Consider the following 23,336-nt stretch of genomic DNA (forward strand, 5'->3'; position numbering starts at 1 on the left):
TCTGGTGGTTTTTCTTTGATTGTAGGGTTAGTTCTCTTCCCTTAGGCTTTTATAGAATACAGCTTTTAGAGAACACAATGAGATCTAAAAGTTATTTCTGTGATGGGGAACATAAAATGCGAGCATTTTGGGAGAAGATGTTGTGATGGGGAGAGAGGGAGTTGAACTCTAGACAAGGTAGTACTGTTGTACTCAATTTATTAGTGGACGAAACTAGGAAGGATGGGCTGTGTGAGGGAAATCTTCTCACACATGCAAACACAAACATACCCATCTTGAAAGTTAACTGACATGTGCCCCACTTGGCTCTGCAGTGGTTTAGCACAACTGAGCTGGGGTAAGGAGAGAATGCAGTATTCATTCCAACTGGCCCCAGTGTCAGGCTTTGGGTGATGGATTGGTCACAGCCTGCACCTTTCCACACTTGGGCACTTGGCATCTGCAAGATATTGGGCCTCTGTGTAACCAGTGTTTCCCCACAATGTCTACGTGTGTGTGTTTGTGTGTGTCAGCCAGACAGCCACAGACTCCCAATGAAATCAGCCAACAATGGCATCGGGTTGCAGCTTTACAGACTTCAAGATGGTCTGTACTGATGTTCATAACGTTTTAACATAAGTGCACAGTTCCAGATGTCACATCATGGATACCATGTTGTAATTCTGAAAATAGATGAGTAGAACAATTTTGTGGAAGATTCTAACTGTTCAACTTCATTTATACGACACCTACACATGTTAATAAGATAGTACGTTCACCGAATTATAGGTGTGATGTTTGGCTTTTTATGGGAAGTCTTAGGCAAAGTATCATCATAGCTTAATAATTTGTAATAAAATTGCAGTGAATTGGTAAGTTGTAATGAAATTCCTTGCTGTTTCCTCTCTGGTTAGTCCTTAGTCTTTTAAACTGCATTTATTGTTTATAATCCAGTGTGTTTCAGTTTAGCAGACATAACACTTGTGCTAAGTGTCATTTTTCATCTTTTCTTAATATTTGCCATCAGATAGAATGTGGATTATTAGTTCATTAGGGGAGAACAGGACACAAAAAAGTTAATTAAAAATGAAAGTATTGATTTTGTGTAAGACAAGAAGTACCTTGAAAGTTTTCCAATAATCTGTGTTAAAAAACAGTGTTTACTTTGCAAAGAAATCATTTGTTCTGCCATACTGAAGCTAATTATTCTCAGCACACACTAGCTATGTCAAATTGCAAAATGAACATCAGACTTTGCATGTTGTAAAAATTAAAACACCATCAGTTGAGTTAATGAAGAGCATACAATGAATATGATCTCGTTTTTGCAATGCAGTTAAAGTGAAAGCCATTTAAAGAACTGTTGCAAAAATCATAATTTAGGGGGAAAAGCAAACAATAAAAGAAATGTTTACTATCTATTTTAATTACTTTCTGCTTAGAGGTATGCATTAGGTTTATTTATTGTTTGATTTCAAATTCTTTCTCTTAAATGGTTTAAGAATACAGTGGCTAATGATCCATTCTCAAATCAAATGAATACAGTCTTCTGTATTCCATTATACAAAGCCAAAGGAACTCATTTGTGACTGTTTCATTATGATATCATATGAAGATCACTACTTGAAATTGTAGGGTAGCATAAGGATGGGAATCTGAAACAGAATATGAAACACTAAAGAGAATTACTGCAATTATTTTTTTTCAAATGGAAAAAAAAGAGACTGGGTTTCTGAATTATGTACCAAACACGTGAATGTAATGAAAATGCTATCCCCTATTTATATTTCAATTATTTTTTTTCTGTAGAATTTCTTATCAAGACAGCACTACAAAAATCTCTCTCTGTGATAGATGATCTCCTTCGGACTTTCCTAATGTTTGGTGGAAAGAAGTTATTCTATCCTGGCTAAAGACAATAGCAGAAGCAGGGAACCTTCATTGTACTTCACCAGTCCATTCAGATATGAAAGCTGTCTTGGGAGCTTAGAAGAAGCCCTGCTAAACTGCCTATCTGCAAATCAAGAATAATTTTTATCAGAGATCATTGTAGTCAAATAACTCAATGTAGTTAAGTTTTATATTAAAAAATAAAAATCTGATTCACAAGGTTGGAAATCAAGCAAGTATTTTGTTGACTGCCAGTCAACCAGTTATTGACAGAGAGAGGTGATTTGGTGTAGGCATATGCATGTTTGAAGTGTTTGACATAATGGAGTTCTTTTCTGAATCCTGTCAGGATAGTACTTTGCTATGGCAACACTGTAACTTTACAGGAGTTTATTGGATTTATTGAATGGCACCCTACTTGAGCCTAAGATATGTGTCCTGCTATTCAGCAAGTTTTAGTATTTGGGGGGTATTCAAAGCCCATATGATACTTAAACTTCTTTAGATTAGATCATGTACAGTTATCAGATATGGGCAGACTTCTACATATGTTATAGTTCTGCCTGTATATCTGTAAGAAGAAAGAACTAAAATGATCTGGGGATTTAACATGCAGTAATCCTCCAAGGTCTCTAAAGAAGGTTGCTTATAATGGTTTTCTAGTAGCTTTGGGAGGAAGCAGAATATTTTTTTTGTCTTCATCATTCTTCACGTAAAATTATTTGGTTTTATAGTTGATATAAAGAAAAATACTAAATACTTATATACTAAAAATAGTTTCTGTAAACATTGAAGCATTGAAAATACCTCTGAGTCAATCTGTGTGATGGAGACATTACTGTTGGAGCATACGTAGAAATGTCTGCAAGCACTGGATGGAGTTGGACCTAGTGGTGAGAGTATTTTAGCAACATCTTACAGAAATTACCATTTTCTTTTCGCTGTGTGGGGTATCTCAGAAGAGTAACCACCTATTCAGGCATCAATACATCAGCCAGACAACTGAAGTTATGTGTTGTATCTGTATTTATATATGGGTGCAAAGAGAATTCAAGCTGACATAAATTGTGTTAGTATCTTGTTAGCATAATGTTAATATGTGAAAGAATCATAAATTATTTTTATCCTATTGATACATCTAGGAAACAGGTTCTTATGTGAAGTTTGACTTTTGCTTTATGCATGACGTGCCTTTTTTTTTGCACTAATAAATCATATTCATCTCTTTACCTAAACTCAGGTTGTTTTTTACCTGAACTCGGCATCATTCAAATGTTGTCATTGTTGTTTCAAAGTCATGCTTCATTTTTTTCAGTGCTCTACACTCCATTTGTGTAAATTAAATTTCCTTGTCCCAGGGAAATCATGCTCTCATTTAGCTGGATGATTACAACTGAACTCAGAGATGATCTAAAGACAACTGCTTTGCAAGTTTCTGTAGTATTTCAATAATAATTCAGTCACTGAGAAAACTTCTTGTTTTAATCTCCTCCACACCATTTCTTCCTTCAGTGAGCAGAATATCAAAGTAAGTTGTCATATATTCTGCAGAGATTGTGTAGATGCAACTGTCAATTATTTAGACTGCGGTTAGTTTTGAACCTCACGGGAAAAACTTGTGGGATTACCAGAGCTCCCACTAACAGTTAATTGGGTAATCTTTTTATCCTATTTTCAGATATACATATATAATAGCAATTGGAGAAAACTGACAATATTGTCTTTTGTCACTACAGAAGAACAATGGTGCAAATTTAATGAATCTTTTTGCTGCCCTGAAGTGTCACATCACCTTAAGCTTGGCTTGATCCCTCTAGTGAGGCTCTAATTTTAATGTTAATGCTGATAATTCAGAGCTCATTTTTCGGCAGCACACAGAATGCATTCGATGCATTGTCATCTGCATGCAGAAAACCCAATTATGTGTGGTTGTAATGTCAACTATCCCGGTGCATAGACTTGGTTACTCGCTTGCTTTTTGCCACAGAAATATTGGTGTGACGGAATGTAGGAGAGGATGGATGGTGGTGCGGCAGCAGCAGAGGAAGAAAAGTCAGCACGTAGGAGAATGGGAGGTTTAGTTAATACAGCTCAGCGTTTTGAAACTAGTCTTTGTGGTTTGAAATGATAACCTGCTTTCATTAATATCTGCTTAGAATTTGTTGACTTTGTTGCCTTCCTTATTTAGATTTACTTTTTGCATTTTAGTTTGCTCCAGAGTTGACTTCAACGAGTGACCTGTAATTTTCAATAATTGATCAGTAGATTTGCCTCTACCTTCCAGGTAAAGCATCTACCATGTAATGAAAGTATAACAGATGGAACACACTTGTGAAACTTTTATATAAAAATTGGAGAGTGAAGGTTTTATTTCGAGATATTATCTTCAGTGCTCCAACTTTATTCATAACCTAAGATTTTGAAAAATATTATTATTAATGATATAATGGGATTTGGGCTTAGTTAGTTAGCAAATCAAAATTGAACCTTGATTGTTAACTTAGAATGGTTTAAATCTAACCTCATCTTACCCCATGTCAGAATGGTGTGAGATTGATTATCAGTTTCCTGAAGTTATACTCCTCTTGTTTATCGAACTCTTGAAACCAGCACAAAACACAGAGCTATACTTTTGGCTAGCTAAGTTAGGACTCTTAAGAGGTTAACAAATTATTAAAAGCTATTTCCACCTATATTGTGTTTGTCACTGCTAATGAGTCTGTCGATTTCTGGAAACCACTAAATGTATTGGTCAAGTTAGAAAAACCTGCACTAATGAAACAACAACTCACAAAAGAAAGCAGCCTTGTTTAATTTTCTTATTAATTTCTATTACTTAACTATTTTAAGAGTTGATAACAGAATGTTTGAGTGATTTATAACCTGAAAAAGAAGAGCAACATTTCCCTCCTTGAAAATGGAAATTGGCTTGTCAGACATTTAGATGAAGAATGATCAATCAATAGGATTTTAATAAGGAAAAGGCTTAAAATTGACTGAAGGTGGCTTTTGTTTAAGGTGATTTGGTATGTGCAAATTACTAAGCTCTCCCTGGAGAGGATTTTCAAAGGCAATAATGGGCACTGATTTTCTTTGTTTATACCATTCTCTTTCTGTTCCCCTTGTCAGGGATTTCAATACTTAGCTCTCCATTTCGTCTGTGACATCTCCCTGCCTGCCTTTAAGGTCCTGTGAATAATTCTACTTATTTGCACGTACAACTATAAGTTTTAATCACTGTTTTTCTCCAGTGAGGATATTACTTGGATAAACATTTATTTTCAGCATAAGTTCATGCTGGGCATAGGGGCTAGCTGTTCCCATTGGTTTTAGGAATACAAATTTCAAAAGTACATGCACACATTGGAGGAACAGAGTTGACTTGGAAAGTCCCATTAAAATCCTGTGGTTTGTTTGTCTGTTGGAAAGTCTAGTATAATGGGCTTGGAGTTAGAAAACTGGTTCTAAATGGCAATTATGGTCAATTGAGTTTGTTTGTTTTGTCCATTAATGAAGTCTGTGTTGGGCTTTCTGAAACTGAGGTAACTAAAGTTGGATTAAAAAAGCTCCATTGCCTGTGAAGTCTTAATCACATAGGTACACAAACTGTAGATCAATGCCAAATGCATTATAAGACTAAACAGTATATAGCACACCCACACAAATTCGGGTTTTCACTATTTCCTCCCAGTATTTTTTTCTCCACTTAGGTTTCTTATTCTGATTTTGCCCTTTTTTCTTGGCTCTTTTTATCCCAAGTTTTCTGTCCTACTAACTCAGAGGTTAGCTTTATGTCCCATGCTCACTTTTGTTCCCAATCTTATTTTTTTCCCCCTTAGCACTCTGTAAGCAAGTGCATACTGGTATCACAATTATAGAAGAGGTTCTAGTTTGTGCAGACTTCTTTTTGGAGGTTATGATAAGAAGGGTACACTGATCTACATGAACAGTAGAAGAAAAGTTCAAGTTTCTTTCCTGGAGCAGAGATTACCAAAAGTGAAAAATTCACTATTTTACTCATAAACATTTTTTTTTTTTAAATTAACATAGAAAAAGTCACGGAGAAAATTTTGATCTTTGCAGCCAGTTCTGATCTTTGAATAGGTTCTGTTTCATGCAGTTGGCATTGAAGCCAATATAATCTGGGCAGAAATGACAAAATTTATTCACAGAGTTTAAAGCCAGATAGTAGAATTATCTAATTTAATCTGGCCTTCTGCAGCTCTTGGGCCACTGCATTTCACAAAGGCATTGATCTGTTTAGCCCAGTAGCCTTTCCTCGGTTAAATCATCAAGTTAAAACTAACATTTTTCTTGAAAACAAAGATGGTAAATACACTCTTTCATCATGTATCTTGATCCAAAGCTAGGTGCCCTCCTTGATAAATTCATTGATTTCTTACTTGAATTCCTCTAGCTTGATCTCTCACCAAGCTGTTCTAGACATACTTCCTGGCCATACTTTAGTGTGCCCTCCCTACAAATGCTTTCTTTCAAAGAATGTTCCGTGCCAAGAATGTTGATTTTGTTACCTACCAAAGGGATCTACAAAAAAAAAATACAATCACCAGGTTAAAAAAAAAACCACTTTTTTTTTTCTGTAACTGAAAAACCCACACCATACCAATGAAAAAATGGCTAAGGCTAGGAAAAGATCTAGATTTAAATTAGATTAAAAACCAAACAAACACTGCTTTCCCCACCTCCCCCCCCACCAGTAAAATCAAACAATTAAAAGAAAACCTTAAAAAAGATAAATCAGTCCAAGAATTACTAACTTACCCTAACAAAAGCAAAGCATTTGTAAAGTCAGAACTAGACTTTTCCTTGTTGCAAATTTTTTGAAGTCATCAGGAAATACTGAAGAGTTTAAGTGTACATTATTAACATACTCCAGTAATTTTATACATGCAATGCTTTACTTCTGTGCAACTCACACATATAACTCTCAAAATTCCTAATTTGTTCTCCAATTCCATGATCTAGAAGAATGATACAAATTTAACAAACAGTCGTTGTGATATCTCTAATATTTGCAAAAACATTTGCTCTGGGAAAACCATAAAAAATTATACTATTTGTATGAAAGAGGCTGGGTTGGTTTTGTTTTTTTGTTTTAGATATTGCAAGTTTAAAAAGAGGATGTGTTACAATGAAAGGACAAAATCAGGGTCTCTTACCTGCTATTAAAGGATAAGAGAAATCCATTCTAGCATACTATGACATGGTTGAGTGTGACACCTAGAGGCCATATGTTTAGGATCCCTAAAAAATAACTTTTTTCAGCTGCAAGTTTTGCACAGCACATTTAATTTTTAAATTGACTTAAACACTGGAGCTGCTGGATTTTGAAAAACAAAGATATTAATATTTTTTTTCCAGATTTTTCATGTTTAGGATATTTTTTGTGGCTTCCCTGGCTTGGCTCTCTAGCACTAATATGAAGTAAAATAAGAGACTGTTACTTAGTCTGGTAAATAGTACTTAATGATCTGCAGCAAAGCCTAGAAGAGCACTGTACAGCCTATTCCATCCTGAAGTTCTTAATATCTAATAAAATTCTTGCAGTTCCCATCTCAAGGCAATTATTACAATATACCTGCAACTGTAGTAAAATATCTGCACGGATGTCAGGCTCTTACAAAATGCAGAGATAGAATTTCTAGCCCATGAGTTTATGCCAGGGAATGAAGAGAATAAAAGCTTTTTTTAGCTGTTACGTGAATTATTTAGATCATGGATGTTGCAAGGCAAACATGCATGTAGGGGAACATGCTACACCTTCCTAACTTCTTTAAAAGTTAGGGGTGCAACCATACCACTGCATCCCACGAAGGGGATATATCCAAGGGCATCCTAATACGGTGACTGAACCGTATCAGCATGTTACAAATTTAGAGTGCTTTTCAGAAATATGTGGTACTGTATTATCCAGTAGTCATTGGTTGTAATAAACTCATTATAACTGTAGAGTTAGATGTCTAGAAAATCGGTGTCTTATTTGCCTCTGGCAGCATTTGTCATTTTTACACTTAAGAGAGGGGGAAAAGTCTTGGAGATAAAATGAACAGAGTTCAGATGGAGGGGATTTTGACTTTTCTACACAAGAAATAAAATATTTTTCATTCTTTAGAATTTGGGTGGGTTTTTTGTGGTATCCTAGTACTCATGCAGAACAGATGGTTTTGTGGGGTACAGCTGTAGAGTCCATAAAACATCTTCTACAGATCTAGAGAAATGGACTGAAACTTTTCTAAAGATTTCTAGCTCAACCAGAGTCTGAAATTGAAGGCAAATGGAAGTGATGCTGGATGCAGCTCTTCGGTTTGTATTGTTTACCCCAGAAACAAGTGTGCCCTATATATTTTGTACTCTCTGCATGCTCTTTGACCTTACTATGTGTAGAAATACATCATGAGAATGTCAGATTAATATGAACCTGAAGTTTTTATTCATGGCATTTCATAAAGTCAAGGGACTTCCCGGTAGCAGAGGCATACCAGCAGGGTGATTCTATTTGAAATATATATCTTGTTATCATTTCTATTTCCAATAAAAAAAAGGTATGGCATGTTTGTTTTGTCATCCTCTAGCTGTTTAATGCTTGGAGATTTGAACAAAGTAATTCCAATATTTCAGAGTTAACTCTGCCTCATTTTCACAAAGGTCTTTGAGGTTAGTTGTATTTTTTTCAAGAAAATGAAAAGGTGCTAAGTTATCAGTCATTTGTTGGAGCAGTTTACAGACTTCATGTAGCTGCTTTGCCTCAAATAAAATAATAGAATCATTTAGTTTGGAAAAGAGCTTTAAGATCATTGAGTTCAGTCATTGACCTAACTCTGCCAAGTCCACCACTAAACAGTGTCCCTAAGTGCCACATCTACATCTAAAGAAATAATTGTATCTGAATAAAAGTCTACCAAGGCTCATATGTTGGTGCTCTAAGGGACAACACTGACAATATTAAGTTTGTGACATGGATACCAATGTCAATTGTAGTTTATTTCTATGCTTTGTCTAGAGGTTTCTTCTCAAAAGCACTTAACCATTTCTTTGGGAATGTCTAAGCCATAAAAAACTGATTCATTATGATTGTTAAGTATATATTATAAGATGGGTTGCCAGTGAACTGGAAATATTGGTTGCACTGTTAACTGGAGGGAACTCCAGTAGCAAATAGGAAGAGGGTAGGAGCACATTGGATACACTGGGGTGGAAAACTCTAACAAAGCATTCCGTGTAAGGCGTGCTGACAGCAGTGGATGCTTACAGTCAGGATATATTCCCTCTTGTGTCCAAAGTCCAACCCCTGCAGTTAGGTTGGTGAGATTGGTGTTGGTCTCTGTCTTCAGGCATCAGCCTACTCTTTGGCCTGTGGTATCACCAGCCTTTTCCTGTCCTGAGTAATAGCGTACGTACTACATAAGTGATCTAGTGTTTGCAAAAACCAGAAAAACCAGCTCTTCAGAAATCCTTTTCTTTTTTATTCCAGACACACAGATACATTTGCATTATTAATATTCTTTCTGTTTTGTCTCTGTAACATATTTCTGAACAGTTCTAAATTCATCATAGCATCTTACAACAAAAAAGATGAAATTGTTCTCTCATAGTTCATTGATTTTTTGACCAAAAAAATGGTAAACCCATAAAAAGTAATGTGAAAATATTTTATTTTAATAATCTCTATTTTAGTGATTTTAAAGTATGCGGTCCTATAGTTGCATAATATAAGAAAATATTTGAGTGTTTGTGTATGTGTGCTTACCCTCTCTCATGATACTGCTTTGTTCTGCTGTCAAAACCCACTTTGATTCATTGTGCCAACTACATGGATGATCTGTTCCCTGATGATGTTTCCAGATGATCTGAGTCACGTACAAAATATTCTCAGAGGCTTTCTTTATACATTCATAAAAAATTCTAGGTAGAATCTATTGTATTTAATAACTCCAAAAAGGGTGCCTTTTCCCCTGGTCACTGTATAAACTTGACTTTTCCTCTGATGCATAGCTCTGGCTAAAATATTTTTACTCTTAATTTTTCAAAGGAATGTGTAAGCTATGTTTTATTTTAACTATGCGAGTCAATACAGCTATTGCCATAGATTTCCCAGTGTTCTTAAAACTTCTTTAAGACCTTAGTCTTAATCCTATTTTTCATAAATTATGAATCTGGCATTGTTTTTATTAGGTTAAATATTCTCAAGTCCCTCTACATAGCATGTTAAATAATGTGCTATTATTTACGTGTAAAATTGCTATAAATCAATAAACTGAGAGAGAATTTTGATTTAAAACAGTGTTTTGTCTAGTTCGACAAAGCACAGGCTGAAGAGGGATCCATGCTTTCTAAAGTGAATACAGCATGATGTAGGATAAGTGAATAAAATTTATTTTCTGAAGTGCTTTAGCTGAGGGTACAAGTTCTGCATCAGGATGCTATAAATTTGTTAAGATCATGGCTTTCTGTGTATCCCTTATCAACCTATAATCTCCTGATTGTTGCCTGTTTTTCAACAGCTGAGGAACAGTAATCCACACTTGCTTATCTCTCTTAATCACAGCCTCATGGTGCTAGAGCTCCCTGAGCCTTTAATTCCCTCTTAGAGGCGTAACAGAGTGGAAAGTAAACAAAGACGAATTTGCAACCTTCAACATTGCTAATTTGCTCTGATGTCAGAATATTTAAACAGGCAAGGACTTGGGAATTATTTGATCACGACTGATTTTAGTCTAATGCATGTGAAAAGGCTGAATCTGAGAAGGTTGTGCAAAATGACAGGCGTCCCAAGAGAGGTTGAGTGAGGGTTTCTTCTTTAAACAACAATGGCTCCATCATTTTTCATCTCTGGGTCCTGTGTTCATACTGTGTATTTTTGTTTGCATTTTTAATGTAACTTTTTGAATATGATACAGGTTTTCTTGAAAATTCTTCATTTGCTTCCTTGTTTATAGATGTCAGAAGCCCAATCTTTAGGCTTGTTATTGCATCTGTTCACTGTGTAGTGGGCGGGAGAGATAAAGATCCCTATTTAAAAAGCTTTTTCTCTCTCCACGTTTTTGTATCATCTTGACAGCCTAATGTATCCTGAATACTTTCATATGTAAAATGATTGATAACTTGATCTTCAAATTATTTTAAATTACACAGTTGACATTTATGCATGTATATATGTGTACATACTTACTGGATAGGAAAGGATGTTATCTTGCATTATATATTATATGCACGCTTCATCTTCCACAGGGGTGATATGCTTACACATACATACACACTATACATATACATATCTGTCCCCATAACAAATAGCTATATGTCATTACCTGAAACAGATTTGATAAATATGCAAGACAATGTAATGTGGGGGGTTTTGTTTGTTTGTTTTCCTACATTTTCTTCCATTTTCCTTTGTAAGGTCTTAATTGTCTGTTTTATGCATGTGTAATCACTTATTTTTTTTGTTGTTTACAGAACAGTTAATGCAGCATACATGTTGTTATCAGGATAAACATCTGATGCTCTCTTAATTATTATATGTTGTTCTGTTTATATCTGTTCTGGTTGAATGACTTGTGTTTCTGAAACATGTCTGATGATGATTTCTTCTTTTCTTCTTAGTGTGTATCATTTGGGATATTCCAGGGAGAGACGTGTCTGGGAAGCCAGCCTTTTGCAGTCACTCTCTGCGCTGAGATTACAGCACTGGGATATTTGTGTTTCTCCTCATCCCTGTTTCTCTCTGTCTCTCACTCTCTCCAGCTGGTGTAAATGACTGCTGCTGCCTCCCAGAGCAAGATAACCTGCTCAGTCAGCTGGAGCCCCCTGCGGACAGCTGTCTCGCTTTTAGCTGATGGAAAAGTGCTATAACCGCTGAATGGAAGAGCGTAGAGCAGCAACCATACGAGCAGGAGTAGCCGCCGCCGCCGCAGCAGCAAGAGCAAGCGAGGAGGACTCTATTGTTCCCTGGTGTTAAACAGTTTTTCCTTTTCAACTGCCATGCACAATAGCAGAAGAGAGGTTTCCAATCCCTTTCTCCCCATGAAGAAATTCTGAAGAGGGGAGTATTATTTGAAGAAGGTTTTGTGGTCGTGCTGCGGGTTTTGGAGGCAGCAGCAGGCTGCTGGAGGCATGGGGTTGAGTGAGGGGAGCGCTCCTTTCTGCCGTGGTCCAGGGGTTTTTGCCGTGCCAGCCCGGTGCGTGGGAGTTCTCATGCTTCTGCTGCTGGGAATCTGGGACGCTCGTGCACAAAGTGAATTTCAAACTTCATCAGTGTATTTGTGGAAGACCGGTAAGTAAGGATGCTGTGATAACACAACAGCAGTGTATTTAGTTTTTGTTGTAAGTAGTAACCTTTTTGTGTGCTTTGTTTATGTGGATGGAGAAAGTTAATCTAAATTACTAATGCTTACTGGTAGGATTATAGGGGGAAAAAAAATAGGTCATCTTACAGGATTCCACCATCCAAGCAAATATTGCAATTAAAAAAACACACATTAGTGACTCTGTGGCACTGTTTCTGGGATCTCTCATGTGTTTTCTGTGTCTTCTGAGGTTTTTCATTTTGTGTAGTAGCTCTGTCTTTTACATAAAGGTCAGAGTATTAGTGCCTGTCCACAATAGGAAGGAACGTTTATTACAATTGGAGTCCGCATCATTAACAGTGCTCTAAAAATATTGACTTTTCACAAAGAAAGGTGTAATTCAGCATGTCTAATCTTTGTGCCCTGTGCTGACATGTAATATATTCAGTGTGGTAATTGATGGGGAGTTGGGTTTGTTAAATTTAGGTTTGTTGCACAGTATATAGGACACGTGAAAGCTAATGATGGATTAGGTGAAATAATCCAAGTGATGCCAGATCTCATAACCAAAGAGCCAAAGGCAAATAGGCTATGTGGATTCAGCACCACAGTAGATGGATAATTTCCTCTACTTTGATCCTAATGAGTTACGTGTCTGTTTTAAGGATTGCATAGTCATAACAGTGTTTCAGCCTTAACTCTGCATTAAAAATCTGTGGGGAATTTTCCTGTGTCTATTAATATATTACATTAATTCAGGACTTAAGCAGTGATGAATATGTGCATTTCAGTTGTCTTGATAGTTTTAGTTCCTATATAAGTAGAGTCATACTCTCCTTTAGGAAATTTAAAAAATTCAAGCCAGGAAATATTTCTTTGCCAGTTGTCTTTCTTCCCTGTATGTTGCCAGGAATAAAACAATCCAAAAAGTGGTAGTTTTGTTTAAAAACTGCTTTTCCGTTAAAGGATAATATAATAGCAAGAGAGAGTTCAAATTAATCATTTGTCTGAAAAACAACTTTGAGAAGACAGTCTCTTTCCTGGATGGAGGGACTCAGCCTTCTGCCACAGAAGCAGATCAATTTACAATTACAGTGATATCCTGAATTTTTTAAGAGGCTCCATCTATCCAGCAGCTCAGGGAGGAGATTAAAAGGAAATTCATTTAAACAAGAAGACAAGCTTTCCAATAACACCAGAAAGAGAAATCTGAGGAAGGCAAAATGCTTTGCAACTTTCACTTCTGACTGAAAGATGGGTTATACAATGACAGTGACCCTTTTTTTACTTTTGAACCATTGAAAAATTAAAAACATCATTTCCATTTCCATTACAGATTTGTAAATGTTCAGCACACGCTTAAAAAGAGATTAAATACATGCACAGTAATAATATAGCATTTTCATACAGCATTTTACATTTACCCTGAGTTGCTAGGCATCAGTAGAATAAACTGTCCAGCATTTTATTATGTCTCCATTTAACAATTTAAAGAATTGTATTTAAAAATGTTAAAAGGTTGAGGATAATAATATTTCTAGTTAACTACTACTTAAGAACATGTGCTGTCAATTTGCTGTGGACTTACTTTGCTGTCCACTTACTTCGCACATAGTACACGTGCTCTGAAGTCTTCTCAGTTAAACCAGCAAGAAGGAAACTGGGCTGGCTTTTGTCTTTTACCCCTTTTCTCCCTTCCTGGCAAAGACTGCTCTTAAGAAACTTTTGTGTAGAACAGGTATGATCTAATTACTTTGCCTGGTGAAGAGCTAGTTCTTCCCTTCAGCTTTTCTTCTGTGAACTCTCTCCTCTGTTTTGCCTGCAATAAGAAATACTTCAGGCATAACATCAGTGATTTGATGATAACATGATGAATAACAAGTCATGAAAAACAAAAGTGACTCTTTTCAAATGATGAATGGTAAGATGCTGTGAATAAGGCAGTGCATCTCTGTTTGGCTTAAATTAAATTTTTGCACTCTTTTTCTTAGCTGTTTATTGAATTTTTTGTTTTCCTCCTCCTCCTATGGGAGGATCTAGAAAGTGAATTGGGAGAATTGCTGGTCAGTGATCTGAAGGGCTATCTAGTATAGGATTTATAAAGTTCAGCTGAAGTATCAGAAGCAATAATAAAACTGAACAGTAGTGAGCTCATGCAATTCAGATGGTATTTTGCTTCTTCTGTGAGGGAGACAGAGTAGGGGAATGTGTAGCTGAGACTTTGTCTAGGAAGTCAGCTTTATCATATGCCTTTTGGGACCAGTTATGTCCATTTTTTTGAGAACCATGCTTTTTTTTATTGAATTTAGTCTGTCTTCAGCTTTTGTAAGTGCTGTTTATGACTTGCAACCATCTGATTTTTTATTTCTAAAGATTTTTGAAATAATACCTTGCTGTATGCTATTCCATGTCTTCTATACTGGTTTACTGCACTGTGTTTTCTTAAGGATGCCCTTGACAATAATCTGCAATGGTTGTAAGGTTTGAATTGAGGCATTCTTTCTCCTATAGAATAATAGTGTGTGTGGGGGGGTTGTTGTTTGTCTGGTTTTTGGTTTTTGATTGTTTGGTTTGGTTTGGCTTTTTTTTTTCTTGAGGGGTTGGTGTTTTGTTTATGCAGTTTGGGGGGATTTTTGTTGTGTTGGGTGGAGGGGAGGAGTGTTCTGATTCAAATTTGAAGTGTTTGCTTCCAGCCTATGAAAATCTCTCAGGGGTCATGACTTCCTGTTTACTACCATCCTCCTGTGTAGTACCATAAAAATCTGAGGTTTTTGCAATACTCAGTTTAACCTTTTGGGTTCTCAATTATCTTTGATTCAGCATGGACAATGTTGTGAACAATCTGCTTTGAGCAGGGAGATTGAACTAAAACTTATCTCCAGAAGTCCCTTCTAATGACCACCATCCTGTGATATGGATGCCATCACTATGTCATTTTTACTTCTCCAACTGAAACTGCTTTGAAGTATTGGCTTTTGTAACTTTTTTGATCTCTTGAGAGAACAGGTATTTGCTGTTCTGGTGTGTTTAATGGACCTTCAGAGTTTTGAATGGCATTTAGATGAACATAGTTGATCATAGTTACTAGTGTTTAAACTAGGTTTCTCACGAAACATTCTCATTCCATACCATGCAGACCTGGTGTATGCAATTTATTCAGTTACAAATACACAACTGGTTCATTTTGTGTGGTCACTGGGAAAGTCATCTTTTTTTAACATAAACTAAAGCAAAGTTATGAAACAGCTAGATTCCCAGAGTTGAGTCATGATGTATGTCTGCTTGATGATATGTGCTAGAGAACAGCAGCTTTTAGCAACTCATGGAAGAGAAGCTGTGGTACTGAGGGCTGGTGATTCCATTGATGTGAGGTAGATACTGCCAAATGTTTAACTTTTCAAGTCTAAAAAGATTTTTAATTACCTGTTTTGTTCATCAGTAATTACCTTCTCTGATTCTATTGATTTAATTTGCAATGAATATTTGCTTGATTCAGGTTCTACACTGCTACATTGACTTTCTGTGAGTTCCTGAGATGTTTTAAATTTCGTTCTTATTCTACCTTAACCATTACGATTTTCTTTTGAATTTTACTGAATATTATTGAATTGTTTCTACGTATGCACAAAAAAAAAAGGGATATATCTATGTGCCACAACTCAGAAAAATCCGCGTGTGTTAACTTTTGTTAATTTTTATTGTCCAGTTTGTTTTATTTTTAGAGTGACGTTGGGTTTTTTGATCATGGTTCAGTTTGTACAACACCAAGCCTGCTGGAAGAAAATGGGGTCCACCTGTCTCAAAACTGGAAAAAGAATCTTAGCTCAGGAGTTGGCAGGACTTGTTGAGAGAGCTTTAAATTAGATTTGAAGGGGGATGGGAACAGGGCCAGGCTCGACAGAGATAAGGTGTGGGAAGGGGAGAACTGTAGTGACCACTCTAGTAGCAAAAGGAAGCTTAAAGAGGGAATACCTCAAGCAAGCACAAGCAGCCAAAGACATAATTACAAGACAGAACTATGGGTCGTCCCTTTGCACCCCTACTGGGATATTGACGCAATCAAATACTTCTATAAAGTGCCTGTACACCAAAGCACAGAGTATGGAGGAACTAGAGATCTGTGTGCAGTCACAGGGTTTTGATCTCAGTGCAGTTACAGTGGTGTAGTGGGATAAGTCACATGACTGGAATGCTGTCCTGAAGGACTACACACTGTTTAGGAGAAACAGACCAGGAAGGCACGGTGGTGGAGTTGCCCTTTATGTGAGGCAACACTTGGCATGTATCGAGCTCTGTCTTGGGATCGATGACAAGCAAGTCAAGAGCTTATGGTTTAGGATAAAGGGACTGACTAGTGAGGGTGACACTGTTGAGGGTATTTGCTACAGACCACCTGATCAGGAGGAAGAAGTTGATAGGGCCTTCTACAGGCAGCTAGAAGCAGCCTCAAAGTCACGGGCATTGTTTCTTGTAGAGGACTTTAACTACCCTGACATGTGCTGGAGAAGCAACACAGCAAAACACAAATAGTCCAGGAGGTTCCTGGAAAGCATTGATAACAACTTCCTGTCACAGGTAGTGAAGGATTCCACAAAGAATGATGTGCTGCTTGACCTACTAACAAACTATCATAGCCTCGTTGGCTATCTGAAGGTTTGGCTGTAGTGACCATGAGGTTGTGGAGTTCAGTATGAGGTGAGAAGGAAACAGGGCAGCAAGATTGCGATCTGCCTTCAGCTTCTTCAGGGATCTTCTTAGAAGAATCCTAGGGGAACAGGCCCTGCAGGCAGAGAGGTCCAAGAGAGTTGGTTGATATTCAAGGATCACTTCCTCCAGACTCAAGAATGATGCCACCCAATGAGCAGGGTATTGGGCACAGGCGGCAAGAGACCTGCATGGATGAATAAAGAACTCCTGTCATTTTGCAAGCGTAAGCAGGAAACACAGAAGAGATGGATGCAGGGTCAGGCTACTTTGAATGAATATAGAGAGATTTTCAGAGTAAGTAAAAATGAGACAAGGAAGGCCAAGGCCCATCTGGAATGAAATCTGGTCAAGGATGTGAAGGACAACAAGAAGGTTTTTTCCAGTACATCAAAATAACAAAAAGAAAACAAAGGATAATATGGGCCTAAACAGAGGGGGGACCCTGGTAAAAGAGCATGCAAAGAAGGCATATTTACTGAATGCCTTCTTTACATTGGTCTTCACTGAGGAGACCAGCCCTCAGGAATCTCTGACCCAAAAGACCAGGGTAAAGGAATGTTGGAAGGAAGAATTTCCCTTGATCAAGAAGGATTGGGTTAGAGAACAGCTAGTCAAACTTTACATCCACAAGTCCGTGGGCCCTGACAGGTTACATCCATGAGTGTTTAGAGAGCTGGCAGATACCATAGCTGGACTGCTCATGATCATCTTTGAACGGTTATGGTGATCAAGAGAAACGCCTCAAGACTGGTGAAAGCAAATGTCACCCCCGTCTTCAAAAAGGGCAAGAAGGAGGACCCAGGGAACTACCTGCCAGTCAGCCTCACCTCAATCCCTGGGAATGTGATGGAGCATGTCATTCTGTAGGCATGTCTGTCCACATGGATGACAAGAAAATGATAAGGAGAGTCAGCATGGCTTCACTAGAAGTAAATCATGTTTGACCAACCTGATTGCCTTCTACAATGAAACAACTACCTGGATGGACAAAGGGACAGCAGTAGATATTGTCTACCTCAACTTCAGCAAAGCTTTCAACATTGTCTATTACAGCATCCTCATAGGCAAACTCTGGAAGAGTGGACTGGATGAGTGGACAGTAAGGTGGATTGAGCACTGGCTGAAAGGCAGATCGCAGTGACACAGGGTCTAGTTGGAGGCCTGTCATTCGTGGTGTCCCCCAATACTTGGGCCCAGTATTGTTGAACTTGTTTATCAATGACTTGGATGAAGGGGTGGATGCCTCTTCAGCAAGTTCTCTGACAACACAACGCTGTGCAGCCCTTCAGAAGGACCTTGACACGTTGGAGAGTTGGGCAGAGAAGAACTGTCTAAAATTCAACAAAGGCAAATGCAGGGTCTTGCACCTGGGGAGGGATAACCCCGGGCACCAGGACAGGCTGGGGACTGACCTGCTGGAAATAGCTCTATGGAGAAGGACTTGGGGGTTGTAGTGGAAAAGAAGCTGTCCATGACACAACAATGTGCCCTTGTGGCCAAGAAGACCAATGATATCCTGGAGTGCATTAGGAAGAGTGTTGCCAGCAGGTTGAGGGAGGTAATCCTGCCCCTCCACTCAGCCCTAGTGAGGCTGCAACTGGAATACTGTGTCCAGTTCTGGGCTTGTCAGTACAAGAGAGACATAGAGCTCCTGGAGGGGGTGCAGCAGAGGGCAACAAATGTGATTAAGGGGCTGGAGCATCTCTTAGGAGGAAAGGCTGAGGGACTTGGGCGGGTTCAGTCTCGAGAAGAGATGACTGAGAGGAGACCTCATCAATGTCTATAAATATCTGAAGGAAAGCTGTCAAGAGGATGGAGCCAGGTTCTTCTCAGTGTTGCCAAGTGATAACACAAGAGGCAACAAGCAGAAACTGATGCACAGGAAGTTCTACCTGAATATGAGGAAGAACTTCTTCACTGTGTGAGAGACCACATACTGGAACGGATGGCCCAGAGAGGTTGTGGAGTCACCCTTACTGGGAATATTCAAGAACAGTCTGTACACAATACTGTTCAGTGTGCTCTAGGATGACACTACTGGATCAGGGAAGTTAGACTAGGTGACCCATTGTGATATCCTTCAATCTGACCCCTTCTGTGATTTTGTGATTTTTATATTCAAAGAGAGTTTATAGTCTTGTTTATACTGCCCACTGTGAACTAAGATGTTGATGTATCTGTAAGTTTTGCAGCAAACAATGTGATGACTGCTGATTCCTAAATAAAGACTGCTATACAGTTTTCACTCTTTCAAAACAAGAAGATGCATGTTTTTCTTGGTCTGTCATTTCATCATGCAGCACATATATATATACACACCATTTCTATACACAACTGACTAAGCATAAACATTTCTTGCCACATGAGAACTCTCCTTTATTTTTTTCTACCCTGGATTTCATTTGTTTTTCTTAAATAACCGACATGGTCATCTGTAATGTGCTGTCAGTGTTGGGTGTAATGCCTTCTTGCAGTTACTAACATAATTACTGAAGAGCTGCACAAAATCAGCAAGATCACAATAAAATTTCATCTTCCAACACCTTGAAGTAGTGCACATTACTCTTTTGAGATGGAAGATGCAGCACTGGATTGATATCTCTGGATTGAAAAAAGTCATGAGAAAAAATCCAGGGGGTAATACTTTTGCCAGCAGTATCTGATTTAAGGACTACTAATCAGATCCCAGATAGTATAGCCTGGTGCAGCCTCTGCAGAATTATTTGAGCTATGTGCAATTGTGTAATACCAAGACTTGGTCTTATATATAACAATTTCAGTAGAACGTTTTCCCCTTCTTTTTAACAAAGGCAGAACTTGAAATAGGCTTTCTGTGGGTAAGTGTCCTTTTAAAATTAAAATGGAAAAAAAAAAAGTCACTGTTTCCTGAAGAAACCAATTAAGTTTCTATGTTTTCATGCTTATGCTAAGTCTCAGTATGTGAGAATTGGTCCTTAGATGATAACTTGTTCAACCTTTGATGCAGTTGAGAATCAGAGGAAAGGCAGTGATATGGATGTAGGCAACATAAGAAGATCACAGGTACCCTTGGGGTAGTGGAGGCCTTGAGTGAAATCAGTGTGCCACGTGGTTTCCAGTGGGACCAGAGGGGTGTTGCAAGCTCTGCAATCCAAGAGTTCTCCTTAATCAGTTTCTGAGCATTTTTAGGCAGCAGCATATGATTTTTCCTAGTTCCACTGCCTTGTGAAGAGGACTGCACATGGGCCTTCTACTTCACCTCAGTAGCCTATAAACAAAGGTTTTGCTGTTGCTGTCGGATCTTGTAACCAAATCATGTTTCTTCACTGCTTGATATGAACTTGGGTCTCAACACTCCCCTGATTTTTAACCTCTCAGTTTCCCACTTACCCACAGAGAAAAACAAACACAACATCTGCACCATTATATCCTTGTCAGGTTTTACATTCTGAGACCCAAATCTATTTTAAAAATAGTTTGGTGCCACAAGTGGAATTAGAGAGAGAAGGGTTTTCAACACTTTGAAATTCCTCTTCTAACACCTTTGGTGGCTAAAAAACATAAAATCACTGAATTTTATTTTATTTCCCCTTTGTATGACTCTAGGACCATCCTTATTTTCACCACACTGACTGTTCCTATTTCATATTAATGCCTGAGGAGGAAAAAAGTCCCTCCTAGGACTGGCAGTTCAGCAGGCATTTCAAGGTGTATCTAAGTACACAGTAACAGGAATTATCAGAAGGGAAGAGGGAGAAAGAAAAAATTAGCTAATCAGACCTCTGATTAAAGTGCTTACCTTTCAAGGGCTCTATCAGCTGGTTTGTTGAAGCTGTTCCGTTGCACAGCTGAAAATTCCTCATTTTTTTCAATATTTTATTGTTACTTTTTTTCAAAACCAGAGTAAGGACTTTTTGCAGTAATCACAACTTGAGACCAGAGACAGATAAGCCTGTGTCAGTAATGAGGAAACTCCTGATTTTAAAGGGATTGTGAAGAAATTATCTGAAGAGGAGGATTAGATGTGAAGGCCTAAGGAAAATGCTAAATGAGAAAAAGATGTTTTATCTTGAGGCCTAACTGTCAAGAAGGGAATTCACATATGATGATGAAAGAGGGCAATGAGGACCTCTTCAAGGGAAAATAAAGCCCTAGGTATGGCATGGTATCTGTGCATCCTTGAGGAGAGTGGTAGGTCAAGATTTTCAAACTGTCAATGTAAAAGGTGTGTTTGAGGATTCATCTCTTTACTTCTCTGGTTGTTGGTTACAGAACGAGCTAAAAAGAATATTACTAGAAACTGCATTTTGTCCCCTTTTCAAAAAATAAAAATTATTCAAGCAAAGTGTGCTAAACAGACATTACTATTAAATATAAATAATCCTCCAGGATGGAATGTGATTAAGTGTTGGTTACATATGCCCTGCATAAATTCATATTAATTACAATTTATCACTTTTATTGCATTCAGTAACGTGCATCTAAGCAACCACACTGTTTGCTGTCTGTCTCCCAGTTAAATCTGACTTTTATGTAGTCAAATGGGTCTTATCTATCTATGACTTGAATAAGGAAATATTCATTTTCATTAGGCATGTTCATCACTGTTGCTCTTCACCCTCATTTAAAAAATATCAGATTTTTTATTCAACAGAAATTTTGCAAAGCATGTGTTAAGTCTTTGATAAATTCAAAAGGTTTGTAGTGCAGCCTGGCAAAAAATTTGGCAGAGATGCAGAAAATGGCTGCTTTAAGGTAATTATTTATAAATGTTGTTTAGTAATCTGTCCCTATTTAACAAAATCAAAGTAAATATTTAGATGTTTGGAGAAAAATGTTGTGCTGCTGAAATTCTTTTTCTTATGTAGGTACTTTGCCATATTTGAAATAGGAAAATAGAAAAAAGTGTGGCTGATATTATAACCCTTTAGTTAAGATAAATAAGTACTATATGCTGGAATAATGGTTTATTTCACTTGTCGGATAGCATTTTGAAGCTGTCAGAGAAGTGGAAAATGGTAGTTGATCATGTTGTACTGGTAGCAGAGAATGTCTGAATTCTTTTCAGCAAGTGCCCTGGAGTGCTTATGCTAACTGGATCAGCCGAATCCCCCAGCTCATAGGAATGCTGGAACAAGAGAATAACTCAAAAGTTAGGGGTTGATTTGTTCTGCAGGCTGGCTACTCCAGTGTTGGATTAATTCAATTTTTTTGATACCTTGTAGACCAGGGTTTAACTTTACAGTTCCCTATTCCACTGGATGTTGATGTGGTCTTTTATCCTGCTCATTGACTCAGTTGTTCAGATAATGGAAGTATGTCTCTTTTAATACAATAACTCCAGATTTAATAGAAAGCCCAATTCCCATAATATAAAGTATAGTATTATCAAAGACAAATAGTAATCTATATTTTGAGGTAAAATTTGCCATGTATAAATTAAATTGTTCATTAAACTTTGTATTGTGAGAAAGTAATTTCTGGGGTAAAGGACAATGCACATATTTGTCCTGTTTATTGAAGGTTATGTCCTCCATTCACAACTTCATTATACGTGTCTTTTTATTTTTCTTGTATTCTTCTGTGGTCTGTCCACAAACAAGTCTTCTCCTTGTAACAGGGCTGAGAGATCCTTTTTCTGGATGTATGTCCAGTCAAAATATGTTTCTTTTTCTTAGATTAGTGAAGCTGAAAAAAAGTGGTGGGCTCCTTAGGTGGGTAGAGATATGTTTAAATTCTCAATAACAGAAGTTGAAAATCCAGTGGTTTTGTGTAGCACCTCAGAGAAGGCAGTGGTCTGACAGAGCCTCCAATGGGAGGCAGCAGTAGCATTGACTTGGATTTTATTTATGGATTCTTCTTTCTTTTTATGTCTGTTTCTGTCTAGTGAGACAGGAAAAAAATATATGGAGTTACTAAAATAATGGAAGAATTAGAAGAGAGAAACACAGAAACCCTAAGAAACCATATTACTGGGTAAAAGTTTTCCTAAATAATCACAATTAAAATAACTGGTTTGTATGGATATTAAAACTTAAACAAAAATTCATGTAATCAGTTTTGCTACCACTAGCACAAATTATTCTGCCCTACAAATCCTGTTGTTTACCACTTTCATATGAATGGTTTTCAGTGTTAAACTTACCAGTGTCTGGAATTTCATACAAACTCCAGCAGATGTTTACTGTAGCAATCAGCACGTTCTCAGCATTGATTAGCACTGTGATTTTTGGTGCGGCTGACATTGCTCGAAATTGTCAGTAGACCACAGTAGCTGTTTTCTTTTTTTTTTAATTTGCTTTCTGTATTTTTTGAGCATTGCCGAGATTGTTTTGGTGGTTTTATGGCTGTGGAATAGAGAAGGAAGTTTTGGTGTATTTACATGAATTTAGGGGAGGAGTGCCATTAGATGCAGCCCTTATTGACTGGCTTGAGTGGAGGTTTCTTGTGTGATCCCTTGTGCATAGTGTTGCTAGA

General features: G+C 37.5%; 1 protein-coding gene across 4 annotated transcripts in view; it reads left to right on the forward strand.

Moving 5' to 3' along the window:
- THSD7A (thrombospondin type 1 domain containing 7A) overlaps positions 1-23,336 on the forward strand; it is a 269,424-nt gene that overhangs the window by 57,752 nt on the left and 188,336 nt on the right. For 2 of the 4 annotated variants that reach the window (XM_027723207.2, XM_039388626.1), the window contains exon 1: positions 11,519-12,160. In XM_027723207.2, the coding sequence (XP_027579008.1) occupies positions 12,001-12,160 (160 nt within the window). In that variant the 5' untranslated portion in view covers positions 11,519-12,000. Of the gene's footprint in view, positions 1-11,517; positions 12,161-23,336 lie in introns of those variants that run through there. The other 2 variants (XM_027723206.2, XM_039388627.1) reach the window with 2 other exon arrangements.

The sequence above is a fragment of the Pipra filicauda genome, unplaced genomic scaffold (assembly GCF_003945595.2).
Source record: "Pipra filicauda isolate LSUMZ 115617 unplaced genomic scaffold, ASM394559v2 scaffold66_size7647185_pilon, whole genome shotgun sequence".
Classification (NCBI taxonomy): domain Eukaryota; kingdom Metazoa; phylum Chordata; class Aves; order Passeriformes; family Pipridae; genus Pipra; species Pipra filicauda.